The following is a 14,226-nucleotide window of genomic DNA, read 5'->3' as shown; positions in this document are numbered from 1 at the left end:
TAAGCAAAATGTCTTAAGAAACCACTCTTAACGCCAGTGAGTTCTCCAAAGTCGTACTACAATACTACCACAATAACAAATGTTGGTATGCAAGGGTGAGCAAATGACGCATTTGGCAACCACCCGTGTACGTTAAAAAAAAAAAAAAAAGATCCAAGCGAATCCAAGGTGAGCAGGAACCTTTAGCCAGTTAGCCAGCTGGCTAGCTTGCTTGCTGGAATTGATGCAATTTTATAACTTTAAACCGCTTTCGATTTAAAGTGGCGAATAACTTGTCCAGGTAAATGTTTCTCATTTCGAGCGAATGATTTGTATTTTTTTATTTTTCGATGGAAAGAGAAAGCTGAATAGGTTCTTATTACTAGCTGTATCAAATAGCTAAGTATGTTCGCACGGATAGCTTCGCTAAGCTTCGCGAATCCTTAGCTAGTACTGTCAGAGTTGTAGCCAATGCTGTCAAATCGCCACTGTTTTCCCGAGGCGTGTTGTACTGGATTTTCTATCTTGCTAACGTTAGCTTCCCGATGAAACGTCACATATGGGATTACGGGTCTAGTACATGCATCAGTTCGCAGTCTTTGCTAGCAAACGTTAGCTAAAATGGAAACTTCGTAACTTGCTAGGTTGCTAGCAAAGTGTGCGTCAGAGATGTGATGTAACCGCTGTATTAAAGAATATGTGTTTTGTTTTTTTTACTACTGGCGTTGTACGTTATGCTTATTTTAGCATTGGAAAGGGAATTCGGTATGCATTTAAGGTTTATCGCCTGAGAAAAAATGTTACCATCATGATCATGCAAACAAACCAACTGTCATAATTCAGTTCATGTCGTATGCCGACTTTGATGAGGTTTCCAAAATTTCGATTTGAAGCAACATTGTACCAAAACTTTGCCTCTAAGCATGCTTGGCCAGAGAATTTAACCTAGGCTGCTACGAACTGTTGTGTGTGATTATTAACAGTAACATTTTGAGGACAAGGTATGCGCAAACAACCGGTAGATTAAATATTAATCCAAATTAATCGTAAAAATGAAAGTCCACAGTGTTCTGTATTGCCGTCTCTTTTACTTGCATCTCTATGCAACCCTGTTATGTGTTCTTATTCAGAACTTACATTTATTGTTCAATTAATAAAGCAGTTAATTACACAGCCAACCCGCCTCTCCTGGATTCTTGGAGCTGGTTATTCATGTTACGATGAGAACATTAAGCAGCAAAAAGCGGCTAAATTCTCCGCGAGACACAACTACCCAGTGGAATGTTTAGTTTTAAATGAACTCATACAGTGTTCATGTAGTCCTGTTGGAGTCGTATAACCTCCGTTAGAGCTGAATTAATACTTAACATTTTGCTGTGTACAGCCAGAAGTAAAACGAAGTTTAGGTTAACATCTCGAATGACCTGCATAACACAGGGAGAGAAGAGTTCGTTTTTTGTTGTTGTTGTTGTTAAATAAAGCATTAATTGAGTTGCTGTCTGAGGTGGTTTTGAATGGGAAGGTGAAATGAGTATCAGTAGCTCACAACTTTTGATGATAAACTGCATGCACGTGTGTGTGTGTGTGTGTGTGCGTGTGTGTGAATGTTTTTGCTTGATTGTTTCAGGAGATTCCGCTCTAAGACGAATCGATGGCCACCTTGGAGGAGGTGCCGGTAGCCGTCGGTGGCGGGGGGGACCCCGAGGGTAACGCCGGCCAATCGGATGCCAGCGAGGGGGGATCCCCCTCAGCCGAAACCTCGGGACCAGCCCACGCCTCCCTGCTGGACAGCGGCGAGGACTTCGACATTCTGAACGGCGAAGAGGAGGGTGGCCCTGATGATGATGATGACGACGATGATGATGACCTCCCACCTCTGGAAGACATTAACAAGGAGAAGAAGACGCAGGAGAAGAGCAGAGCAGAGGATTCTGGGATTTCTGCCCCTGGGGCGGACTCTTCCCCAGCTCAGACCACAGAATGGCTGGATGTGTTGGGTAATTTGGGCTCTTTGAGAATTATGTTTTTTTACACGGTTTTATCTGATTGGTTTCTTGTTTTTTCTCGTTATCTTTGACTTCCTGTGAATTGGGGGGGGGGGGGGAGCTGGGTTATGTTTTCCTAAAAGTGTATAACCTACAGATTGAGTGGCACAGCACAGGCTTGTAAAGGAGATATATACCTTTACCTGATTCTTAAAAACACATTTTGGCTGCCCAGGCCTTCATCAAATGACAGAAAGAAAGTGAGAATAAATATATGAACCCACACATTCCAAAACTGACAAACGAGAGGGACGTTTGAAATGCTGCCCAGCCAATGAGATCTGCTGAGCGGAAAGACTAACGACTCTATTTTGGGTAGCATTTGTTACAGCTCACACGTGTCATGTGACGTGTCATGTGATTTATACAGGAAATGGGCAGCTGAAGAAGAAGATGGTGGAGGCGGGGAAAGGGCCGGAGAGCAGGCCGCGCAAGGGCCAGAACGTCAGGGTCCACCTCAAGACCTCATTGGCCGACGGCACCACCGTGGAGGAGGAGCCCAGCCTCTCTTTCACTCTCGGGGACGGTGATGTCATCCAGGTAGAGACTGCTGCGCTTTGTATAGAACTGGAAAGGGTTCCCAGGCTCTGTTGAGGCTTGTTGCCAGTGGAATGTCATATTTTTGTGTGTGTGTGGAATGGGGGATTTGAAGGAAGGCGTACAGATGGTTTATATAAGCATGTGTTTACACTGGGTGGGCACAGAGATTTTAACTTGTCCATAGTTTCTGTGGTGTGAAATTGCCATTTGTGCCCGTCTGACTGATCTAGGAACAGTGGAAACCGGATTCTAGATAAGCACTTCTCTCAGATGCTTTATGAATACACACCCGGGTCTCAGTCCTACAGCTGTATCAAACTGGACACTCAAACCATGAGGCTGTACCACTGGTTACTTGCTGTTATTGTAAATGAATAGCAATGTTTTCCCATTTAATTTGCTGGTCTTCCTTCCTGAGGGCAACTGACAAAAAAATTTGAATGTGCATTTGCAGAATACAGATGGTATATAAGCAGCTGCACATGTACATTCGCTGCACATGTCGCACATTGGGGCGACATGGCTCAGGAGGTAAGACCGATTGTCTGGCAGTCGGAGGGTTGCCGGTTCAAACCCCGCCCTGGGCATGTCGAAGTGTCCTTGAGCAAGACACCTAACCCCTAATCCCTAACTGCTCTGGCGAATGAGAGGCATCAATTGTAAAGCGCTTTGGATAAAAGCGCTATATAAATGCAGTCCATTTACCATGTAACCGTGCGATCGCATGCCTGGAAGACGACACCGGAAGTTGGTGTTCTAGAACTCTGTTGCTTTCTGTTGCCAGTAGTGATGGTTACGTCAGCATTAGAATGTTCTGTTTAGAATGTTCTAATCACGTGTTTGTGATCTTACACCTTAAAGGGTTAAAAAAACTGCAGTTGCTGCAGGGTCAGGATCAGGTGAACCCAGGTGCGCAGAGGCTCTGGTGGGAACAGGGTAGGAAACAGACTCAGTGGACCTGGTCGGTGTAATTAGCCCTCTCCGCCACTAGAGGGCCACGGTACGGAATGAGCCGGCCCTGCCACAGAGTTTCTCATAACCAGTACAGTTTCTGCATATGGGACAGCCTTTGGTCAGCGTGTAGTTGGTGACATGTGTGCAGGGCGTCAGGCTTTATTCCTGGAGGACCACAGTGTCTGCTGGCTTCTAGGCATGCTTCAGAACTTAAGTGATTAGCTTAAGCCGCTGATTGGCTTAAGGGTCCGCACACCTTGCCTCCAAAGCCTCGACTGGCTCGTGATTGAAGGAGGACCACAACGAACACGTGTCACTCGACCGGTTGACTTTGATGGCCCTGTTGATCACGATCAGCAGAACTCCTCCAGAATTTCAGTAAAAATGTATAAAGACACAGGACATGACCCGGATGCAAATGGAGTATGCTGAGGTGTATTGTAAACATGTGGACCTTTTGGAAAGTTTGTGATGATAAATGTATTTGACAGAATGGTGAACGGTAACCGTGGTGACCAGATGAGGAGGGAGGAGTGGGGGGGGTTCCCTGAGAGCAGTTTGGGGTACAGCTTCCACTAAGCTAGCCAATGTCATCTTTCATTTTATTTTATTTTTTTGCCTGATTTCACTGGTTGTCGTGGTTACCGAACATGGTAAGACCTGAGCAGAGGACGTATATTTAGACATGGTCTCTCTCTGTCTCTGTCTGTCTGTCTCTCTCTCTCTCTCTCCCTCTCTCTGTCTCTCTCCCTCTCTCTCTGTCTCTCTCTCTCTCTCTCTGTCTCTGTCTCTCTCTCTCTCTCTCTCAGGCGCTGGACCTCGCCGTGCAGCTGATGGAGCTGGAGGAGACAGCTCTGGTCCAAACTGATGCCAAATACGCCTATGGAACTGTGGGGAGGTAAGGACACCTGTGTGGACACCTGCATGTCTGCAAAGGGCAGGTAAACATGGTGGGTGACCTGTTTTTACCCACCTTTGGCGCTTGATGGGTGGTAATTTAGGACGCTGTGTCTCTCATTTACAATCCTGGCTGCAACGCACAGTCCATAATGCAGTCTACCCCCCCCCCCCCCTCCCCCTCTCCCTCCCCCTCCCTCTCCCTCCCTCTCCTGGGACAGTGTGGCCCCCCCTGTGCCCCCCGGGGCAGATCTGACCCTGGAGCTGAGGTTGCTGGAGGTCGGCGACGCCCCCGACCTGGAGCTGCTGCCCCCGGCGGAGCGGACCGCCCTGGCGGACAGGAAGAGGGAGCGCGGGAACGCACACTACCAGCGCGGCGACTACGCCTTCGCCATCAACTCCTACGCCCTCGCCCTGCAGGCGGCCGAGTCCAGCTCCAAAGGTGAGGGTCACCGCGGCGACCAATGCGGCTCACTGATAGGTCCAGCTTCAAAGGTGAGGGTCACCTCGGCGACCAATGCGGCTCACTGATAGGTCCAGCTTCAAAGGTGAGGGTCACCTCGGCCACCAATGGGGCTCACCGATCGGTTCAGCTCCAAAGGTGAGGGTCACCTCGGCAACCAATGGGGCTCACTGATTGGTTCTGCTCCAAAGGTAAGGGGGGAGAGGGAGGGTGCTGGGGCCCGATCGCCCACGGCAACCAACGGGGCTCACCTGCTGTCTGTTTGCCGTTGCCAGCGACACTGCCATGTGTTTTCGGAGGTGCTGATTGTCTGATGGCGGTCGGCGTGTTTCGCGTGCTCGTTAGTGAGCACTCCCGTAAATATCGTTCCGTCACTCGTAGATTATCAACAAAACGATGCTAGTTTGACGACAAGACGTCGCTTGTGAATCACGCATCGAATGTCCCTGAAGGAGAAAAGAATGTACCGAGAGATAAACGGACAGATGGTGTGTGTGATTTGGCAGAGCTTTCCGTTGCCGTGTTGTTCTGGGGCGTGCGTTCCATCCACACATTTCCTCCTAACAGTTCAGAGCTACGTTCTACGTGTGCTTTGTTTAGACGACCTTATCGCGCGCCGCGCGTTTCAAAGGGACGTGCGGTTAATATTCTCCTGTGGTTTGTCTCGGATGAAGGCTTTAGTAGAATGGCCAATCGGATGGCTTGGCTATGCCCCCCCCCCCCCCCCCCCCCCCCCGCCCCCCCCCCACCGGACCGTTAAACAGTCTGGAGCGCTGGCTGTTCCAAACGCAACATCGTGACACGCCTCGTTTCAGAGAGACGCCCACACGATTAAAATAATAATAATATAAAACGCGCTCGTGTGGAGTCTACAGCAACCAGCAGGAGTATCTGTAACACTGTTGAATAACGAATCGGTGACAAACAACTGCTCTGGCAGGAAAGGAGTAGAAGGAAAAAGATAAAGGCACAGAAAACGAGTGTCTGTGACCAAGTAGCCTCTGAGGAAGCCAAAGAGACGTGACACTGGCTCTGTAGTGTTATTACTCTGTAGTATTATTACTCTGTAGTGTTATTACTCTGTAGTGTTATTACTCTGTAGTGTTATTACTCCGTAGTGTTATTACTCCGTAGTGTTATTACTCTGTAGTGTTATTACTCTGTAGTGTTATTACGCTGTAGTATTGTTACTCTGTAGTGTTATTACTCTGTAGTGTTATTACTTTGTAGTATTATTACTCTGTATTATTATTACTCTGTAGTATTGTTACTCTGTAGTATTGTTACTCTGTAGTATTATTACTCTGTAGTGTTATTACTCTGTAGTATTATTACTCTGTAGTGTTATTACTCTGTAGTATTATTACTCTGTAGTATTATTACTCTGTAGTATTGTTACTCTGTAGTGTTATTACTCTGTAGTGTTATTACTCTGTAGTATTGTTACTCTAGTATTGTTACTCTGTAGTGTTATTACTCTGTAGTATTATTACTCTGTAGTATTATTACTCTGTAGTGTTATTACTCTGTAGTGTTATTACTCTAGTGTTATTACTCTGTAGTGTTATTACTCTGTAGTGTTATTACTCTTTAGTATTATTACTCTGTAGTGTTATTACTCATAGTGTTATTACTCTGTAGTATTATTACTCTGTAGTGTTATTACTCTGTAGTGTTATTACTCTGTAGTATTATTACTACAGTGCAGTTTATTTTTACACTTCAGTGAGTGCCGCGCCCCTTTGATTGTCTCTAAACGTTTATAAATGGAAATTAAAATGGCGTCTGAAAGCCGTGCGCGTGTGCCCTCCTGCTGACCTTCCTGATAAACGCTGAAGTGGGTGTTTTCCTGTTTGGCGGCTTTAACGGTAAATCGGCGGTTTCGTTTCACAGCCCCCGGTAACAGCGAGGCCGGGCAGGAGCTTAATTACAGTGTTCAGTGCTAATTAACCCCCCCCCCCCACACTCCCCCCCGCTCCCCCATTCATTCAGCACCGACATAGCCAATTATCACGGGGGGATGGAGGCAAGCAGTTAGTGCTCAAAACGACAATAAAAACAAACCTGGAAAACAAACAAAGACTACAAACGCACGGCAAAATATTAAGTAGCGCTCGATTCTTACGGGAAGAGAGCAAAAAGTCAGTTTTGTGGGGTGGTGAATGTTAGCCCTTTTGAAGAGTAGGTGAAATGTTTTTTTTCAAAATTCTAAGCCGTTGTTCTAGAACTTCGTTGCTTTCGGTTACCACAGCGACTGTGACATCAGCATTAGAATGTCCAGTTAAGAACATTCTAATCTCATCTTTGTGACCTCACAGCTTTAAGGGTTGATATGACGTTAAACGACGTGCATTGGTGGGCTGATGCCTGTATCATCGGCACTCGAGCCCTGACGCTAAAGCTAACAGTCCGGGCCCGGACAGCACCGGTGTGGGGTGGGGGTCGCGGTCCGTAAACGTGGGGCTGGCACAAAGGGCTGTCCTGCAGATCCGATCTGTCCCGCTGCGTCGCGTTACGAACTGGGGGGGTAGAAAATGTTGGAGTTTTGTCTTGAGCTTTCCTTACCAGTTCTGGGACTTGGCTTGCGTTATCGGTCTGTTATTAACTTGTTATTGAGATGTTATTACTGGGTTATTAACAAGGTATTAGAGTATTTTTGGCATCTTTTGTGTGTGTGTGGGCTTTGGGGTCAAGGTATAATTGTCTGTTGACCAGACATGGTGTGTGTGTTGGAGTAATGTGTGTTGTTCAGAACTGCGTTATGCTATGCCCTCCTTCTCTCCCTCCCTCCCTCCCTCCGTTCTTGTTCTGACCGCTTCCTCCTTCGTCAGTGGACATCAGCCCGCAGGAAGAGGCGGAGCTTCTGGACGTGAAGGTGAAGTGCCTGAACAACATGGCCGCCGCCCAGCTGAAGCTGGATCACCTGGAGGCCGCCCTGCGCTCCTGCGTGTCCGTGCTCGCCCACCAGCCCGACAACGTCAAGGCCCTCTTCCGCAAGGGCAAGGTGTGTGTGTGTGTGTGTGTGTGAGTGTGTGTGATTGTGTGTGCGTGCGTGTGTGTGTGTGTGTGTGTGAGTGAGTGAGTGTGTGCGTCTGTGTGTGTGTCTGGGTGTGTCTGTGTCTGCGTCTGCGTCTGTGTGTGTGTGTGTGTGTGTGTGTGTGTGAGTGAGTGTGTGTGCGTCTGTGTGTGTGTCTGGGTGTGTCTGTGTGTCTGCGTCTGTGTGTGTGTGTGTGTACGTGCGTGTGTGTGTGAGTGTGTGTGTGTCTGGGTGTGTCTGTGTGTCTGCGTCTCTGCGTGTGTGTGTGTGTGTGTGTGTGTGTGTGTATACATATGTGAGTGCAGTGAGGCTTTGATGAGTCACAGTCTGACAGGGTTTCCTGTTTCTCTGGGTTCCTGTCCTGGCTTGTGTCTGCAGGTCTTGGCGCTGCGGGGAGAGTACACGGAAGCCATCAGAGACTTAAAGAGTGCCCTGAAACTGGAGCCCAGCAACAAGGTACAGTCACAGCTGCCTGCACGCTCCATTAAAGCTGTTAAAAAAAAAGAGACAGGAACTCCTTTTCCTAACCAGGATGGAACTGCAGTGGCGTCATCTCCTTAGTGATAAACTGTCTCTGCTGCTGTGCTACTTGGCGCTGGAAAGCGTTCCTGGCGTGTTTATATACGCTGGTCTGTGTGAACCGCTGCATCTCTCCTGTTCTGGTGGAGAATAGAGTCCTTCACCGAGTCTGCTGAGCTGCACAGGTTAACTGGAGCAGCAGCATGCATGGTGCTCCTTAACAACCCCCCCCCCCCCTCCTTAACAACCCCCCCCCCCCCCACGCTGATGCACATTCACTATGTCACAGTGACAAGAAGGGTCACACCGATATGCACTCTGAATGCCAGATTGGGAGAGAGAGAAGAAATGGTTAAAACATAAAAACAAACGTTCCCGGCCTCTTGCATGTTTTTGCACATTCATGATTTTTTTTTTTTTTTTTTTTTTTTTTGCCCCCTTTGGCAATTTCCCTGCAATGGAGAAGCTACTGTTTTGCTATGATTACAGTGTTTGTGTTTGTTCATCTCAGTGAGGTAGGTCAGTGAGTTAAATGAAGGCTAAATGAATGTGTGGATTAATTCAACGTGATATAATTATTAGCATAACTTTAACACATCTAGCGTATTATTATTAGCAGATTTTAATGGTCCAATGTGCTGTACTGTGCTGCTTCTCATGTTTGCTTCTGAGCGCGTATGAAAAGCAGAAAGGCAAAGCATATTTAAAAAGTGCTGTGAAAATGCTTGGGGGGCCGGGGGGTCTGTGGGGGGGGCGGGGGGGGGGGGGTGTGAACACGGGCACCATCCCAAGCTGAATTTGGCTGTTCTCTGTGCAGGTCGGCTGATGGTTTGGTTATGCTTGCTATGCTTTTTTAGGTTTGCATTGAGCCGTGCAGAGTTCAGGGCAGTCTTTATTTGTTTATCACTGGCCTTGTTAACATTGTGTGGGAGCATTTGGGGGGGAGGGCAGTGGGGGGGGGGGGGGGACTTGTTGCTGCCAAGAACTAAGGGTATTGGTGCGTGCTGAGGTGTTTATGGAATGCATTTTGGCCTTGTTAAATGTGTGTGGGAGTACTTTTTTGGGGGGGGGGCAGGGGGGGGCCCGGTGGTTCATCGTACTGTGTGCTCTGTTGAGCTGTGGTGTTTATGGAATGCATTTTGGCCTTGTTAAACATGTGTGGGAGTATTTTTTTTTTTGGGGGGGGGGGGGGTGGGGGGGCGTGGTGACGGTGGTTCGTCATACCGTGTGGTCGGCTGAGCTGGGAAGTTTACGAGACACATTTGGAATGCTGGTATCCCACACAGGCGATCAGGAGATGGTCAGGTGACTCCCCGGGGGTAGGAGGAACCCAAAACCGGTGTTCGGCACTGGCTGGTCATCTAAGCAGCAGTTGTATGGGAAGAGGGGGGGCGGGTGTAAGGGACTGAGGGGAACCCTCTGTACCTTCCGTGAGGGAGGTGAAGGGGAGGGGGGGGGCGGGGCAGACTGTCCCATGCCTGTACAGCACCCACATTAACACGTCATAAAAACCCCTCTCCCTTTCCAAAGGGCTGGCCTAGGCTGTGTTGGCCTGCAGTATGTAGCGTATAGCCCTAGGCTGGGTTAGCCTGCAGTACGTAGCGTATAGCGCTAGGCTGTGTTAGCCTGCAGTACGTAGCGTATAGAGCTAGGCTATCTTAGCCTGAAATATGTAGCATATATAGCGCTAGGCTGTGTTAGCCTGTAGTACGCAGTGTATAGAGCTAGGCTGTGTTAGCCTGCAGTACGTAGCGTATAGCGCTAGGCTGTGTTAGCCTGCAGTACGTAGCGTATAGCGCTAGGCTGCGTTAGCCTGCAGTATGTAGCGGCTCTGAGCTAGCCTAGCCTAGCCTATGCTTCTTTAGCCTGCACGCCACTCTGACGCCGCGCCGCCTCTGTTTGTCTGCAGACCATCCACGCCGAGCTCTCCAAGCTGGTGAAGAAGCACTCGGAGCACAAGGGGGCGGAGCAGGCCATGTACAAGAAGATGCTGGGAAACCCCGCCCCCACCGCCCCGCAGAAGCACCAGGGCAAGTCCTCATGGGTGAGACCCCCGTGCCCACGGACCTGCGTCAGAGTCACAACTTAATTCACTTTCACAAGAATGGGATATGACCACTCTCACGGTTACAACCTCATTCGCTCTCACAGAATGGAATGTGAGCACCCTTACAGATACGTATGGAGTACATAAATGGGATATGACCGCCGTCATAACAAATTAAATTCATCAGATCAGATTACTGCTGTCATAATTTCAGTTGTACGCTCGAGTTGAGTTAAAGTTTCCAGACGGGATATGACCGCTCTCGTGGTCATAGTTTTACTCTGGCTGCCGTGTCCCTTAGAGGGTTTGTGTAGCGATCTTTTCAGGCTGGTGTTGCGTTTGATGCAGTTAAGAGTAAACAACCTTCGGCAGGCCGAGGATGAAGCCGCCCGTCATTTGAGCGCAACTCGGCAACCGCTGGGGGCGTGGCCTAACGTTGGCTCGGCCATTTTGTTTTTCTTTTTTTTTCTCCCCCTCTCTGGCTTCGCTGTAGCTCTACGGCAGTGCTGAGCGCTGGTTGTGGCTGCGTGCCATGACGCTTTTAATAATTTTAACCGTCAAGTGAAATGCTTCAAACTCCTTTCCCCCTTGTTTATTTCCCTTCACCCCCCCCTCCCCCCGTCACCCCCCCACCCCCCCCCCCCTTCAGAGCGTCAGCTGGAAGTGGTTGTTCGGTGCCACTGCGGTCGCCATCGGGGGCGTGGCCTTATCCGTTGTCATCGCCGCCAGGAACTAAGGGTATTGGTGGGTCACTCGGCTCCGCTCCTCACCCACCCACTCACCCACCCAACCCAACCCAACCCAACCCAACCCAACAAAAAAAATACAACAGCAGCTTGTGGGCGGAGTCAGAGATACGTGGCGCTTGATTGCACCTCCAAAGACTCCCGAGATGAAGATTCAGACGGGAGCCAATGGGAGCTGAGGATTGGGTCTGTGAGGGAGGGGGGCTCTGTTTAAACTGCGCCGATGTCTCCTACACTGGTTTTAGAGAAGAGAGAAAAAAAAAATGTGATTGGGGATTATCATTTATTGTGTCCTGTGTTTGTGAGAAATGACCCCTGTTGTCCTGATAGTGTGTATGGATGGGTGTGAAACTCGTGCTGTCTGTCTGGAGGCTTGATTGGTGTGGGTGCCTGTTCATTATTTAATTTGCCCCCCCCTCATTAATCATGGAGGGCTGTGGTCCATAACCGTCCACCCCCCTGGCAAATATGAGGACTCTTTATACATTAATCAGGGCAAGCCACAAAATCTTTTTTTTTTTATTGAATAGCTTTGCAATCCTTCACCCATTCCAAATGTAAATTTCTACTCAAGGATTTGAGGAACCAAAAGGTAGTTAAACTTTTTTTGTACTGGTTCATTTGAGAGGTATATTTAGTAGTTTTCTCTTTTTAACAGAAATCCTTTAAGGGTGTCATCTGAACCTATGGAATGTTCTAGTTTTCCAATCAAATGTCTGAGACTTGCACACAGGGATGATAACTCTTAAGCTGATAGTTGGGGCCTAGCAGCAGTCTCATTGAATTGTGGGAAATGTAGTCTGCATAATGGCAAAAACCCATACCACCTGTTCCTGAGAACTATTGCTATTAGTGATTGGAGAGTTAGTGAACCCAAAATGGGTGGAGCTACAAGGATCTGTCAGTCATTGGCTTGTTTAAACCAATCAAATGCTCTGTCTCCACAATAGAACAATTGGTTGAAATGTGTAAGCAAATGATGGTGCTTGCTAGTTACGGCTGTTTGTGCTTTCATGAATCCTGGCTTTTTTTTTATCACTAGCTGATAGTGGGTAGAACCAGGAGTGAATAATTTCTTGCTTTGTGTTTCTTTTTTGTTGTTTATAGCTCTGGACCATACCTCACTGTATGAACTTTCCAAGACCTACAGTTGTTTTTAGGGGATTATTCCAACAGAGCTGTTGGATTTATTTTGATATTTTGTGATTTAAAAAAAAATTATATTATTCTGCCATTTTCATTTGACGAATATATATATGAAATGTTCATCTCCACATTATCAGGGGTACAAACAGAGACTGGCTTGGATTAGAAGTAAACTTATTTATAGAAACACACACACACACTGCTGGCTTCTACACCGTTTATGCACCGCAACGGCATTTTGAAACTATTAAGCGTCCGAATAAAAGGACAGCACTGTGAATTTCTGTTCTAGCCCCTCCCCTTTAGCGTGCTGTTTCTGTCGCTTTCTGGTGTATTATGCTAACGGTCGGGCCGAAGTCATCGTTCGTGATGCAGATTAGCAGCTTCTGCTGTCCAATCGTCTGTTTCGCTGCAGCGCTCTACAGGCTACTCACCGCTCGCTGCTTTTGCAGCAGTCGCCCAAAAGATGCAGGTTTTAAAGTTTTTTTACATTTTTTTATTTTGAACTGGTGAGAGAGGAGAGGCTCGTTCCCTGTCGGGACCTGCGAGCCAGGCTCGTTCCCTGCCGGGACCTGCGAGCCAGGCTCGTTCCCTGCCGGGACCTGCTAGTCAGGCTCGTTCCCTGTCGGGACCTGCGAGCCGGGCTCGTTCCCTGTCGGGACCTGCGAGCCCGGCTCGTTCCCTGTCGGGACCTGCGAGGCGGGCTCGTTCCCTGTCGGGACCTGCGAGCCGGGCTCGTTCCCTGCCGGGACCTGCTAGTCGGGCTCGTTCCCTGTCGGGACCTGCGAGCCGGGCTCGTTCCCTGCCGGGACCTGCTAGTCAGGCTTGTTCCCTGTCGGGACCTGCGAGCCGGGCTCGTTCCCTGTTGGGACCTGCGAGCCCGGCTCGTTCCCTGTCGGGACCTGCGAGGCGGGCTCGTTCCCTGTCGGGACCTGCAAGCCGGGCTCGTTCCCTGTCGGGACCTGCTTTGTTCCTGGGTGAAAGGGGCGCTGCCGTGGCGCCCGCAGGCGGCATCCTGGCGTGAACCGCTTCTGTAGGAATAGCCAGCTGTGTGAGCCAGCTGAGAGCCATGTGTAAGTGCGTCTGTCAGGAAAATAATAAAAGTTAATAAATGGCGAATGGACCAGGACCTTTGCTTGTGGTCAGTTATTGCCTCACCCTTGTGTGTGTCAGTGTTCGGGCGTGAAGAAACGTGTGCGCTTCTGTATGTGGCTGGTGTGTGTGTCTGTGTGTGTGTCAGTGTGTCAGTGCTCGGGTGTGATGAAACGTGCACGCCTGTGTGTGTGTGTGTGTGTGTGCGTCAGTGCTCGGGCGTGCTTCTGTATGTGGCTGGCCTGGGTGTGTGTGTGTGTGTGTTTGGTGGCTCTGTGTCAGTTTGTTTATCAGTAATGTAAAAATTAATAACCCTTTACACTAGTTTGCGAATCTGATATCTATTGTACATTTTCATTAAAATCTGCATGTATATTTCTCTTTGTCTTGCTCAAGTATTATATTTCTTTTTCACTAGTATATATTGGGACAGTGGCTTCCATGCTGCTGTGTGAACAGGCTGTACAGCACCACTTGTGACCATTCCATGATCCCCACAAGGGGTGGGGCTTCAACCATCTGTCAGTCTCTTCCTTCAGCCAATCGAAAAGGGCTTTGCACTTTCCACAGGAAATCGCAATTGCTGATTCAAATTGTGCGAGGGTTCACAAAGCATTTGGAAGCATCTGCCCATGTATGGCTCCACGACGAAGCCTGGCTTCATCTGCCCATCGCTGAGGACTTCCCCTGAGCGACCGTGAACTGTCCAAAAGCTTTGAGAGTTTCCCCCCGTAGTTTCATAATTAGTGTTGAAAGCGGAT

The 14,226-nt window shown here is 48.7% G+C and overlaps 1 protein-coding gene across 1 annotated transcript; it reads left to right on the top strand.

Annotated features, from left to right (window-relative positions):
- The first annotated feature begins 146 nt into the window (after positions 1-146).
- Positions 147-13,507, top strand: LOC118230475 (peptidyl-prolyl cis-trans isomerase FKBP8-like). The gene is made up of 9 exons (XM_035423530.1): positions 147-280; positions 1,607-1,976; positions 2,395-2,564; positions 4,328-4,416; positions 4,637-4,857; positions 7,710-7,882; positions 8,294-8,371; positions 10,344-10,478; positions 11,131-13,507. The coding sequence occupies exons 2-9, from the start codon at positions 1,631-1,633 to the stop codon at positions 11,215-11,217; spliced, it is 1,299 nt and encodes a 432-aa protein (XP_035279421.1). The 5' UTR covers positions 147-280; positions 1,607-1,630; the 3' UTR covers positions 11,218-13,507.
- Positions 13,508-14,226: the final 719 nt, after the last annotated feature.

Source organism: Anguilla anguilla, chromosome 6 (assembly GCF_013347855.1).
Source record: "Anguilla anguilla isolate fAngAng1 chromosome 6, fAngAng1.pri, whole genome shotgun sequence".
NCBI lineage: Eukaryota > Metazoa > Chordata > Actinopteri > Anguilliformes > Anguillidae > Anguilla > Anguilla anguilla.
Note: the sequence above shows the minus strand (reverse complement) of the source record. Positions and strands in the feature narration are given on the sequence as shown.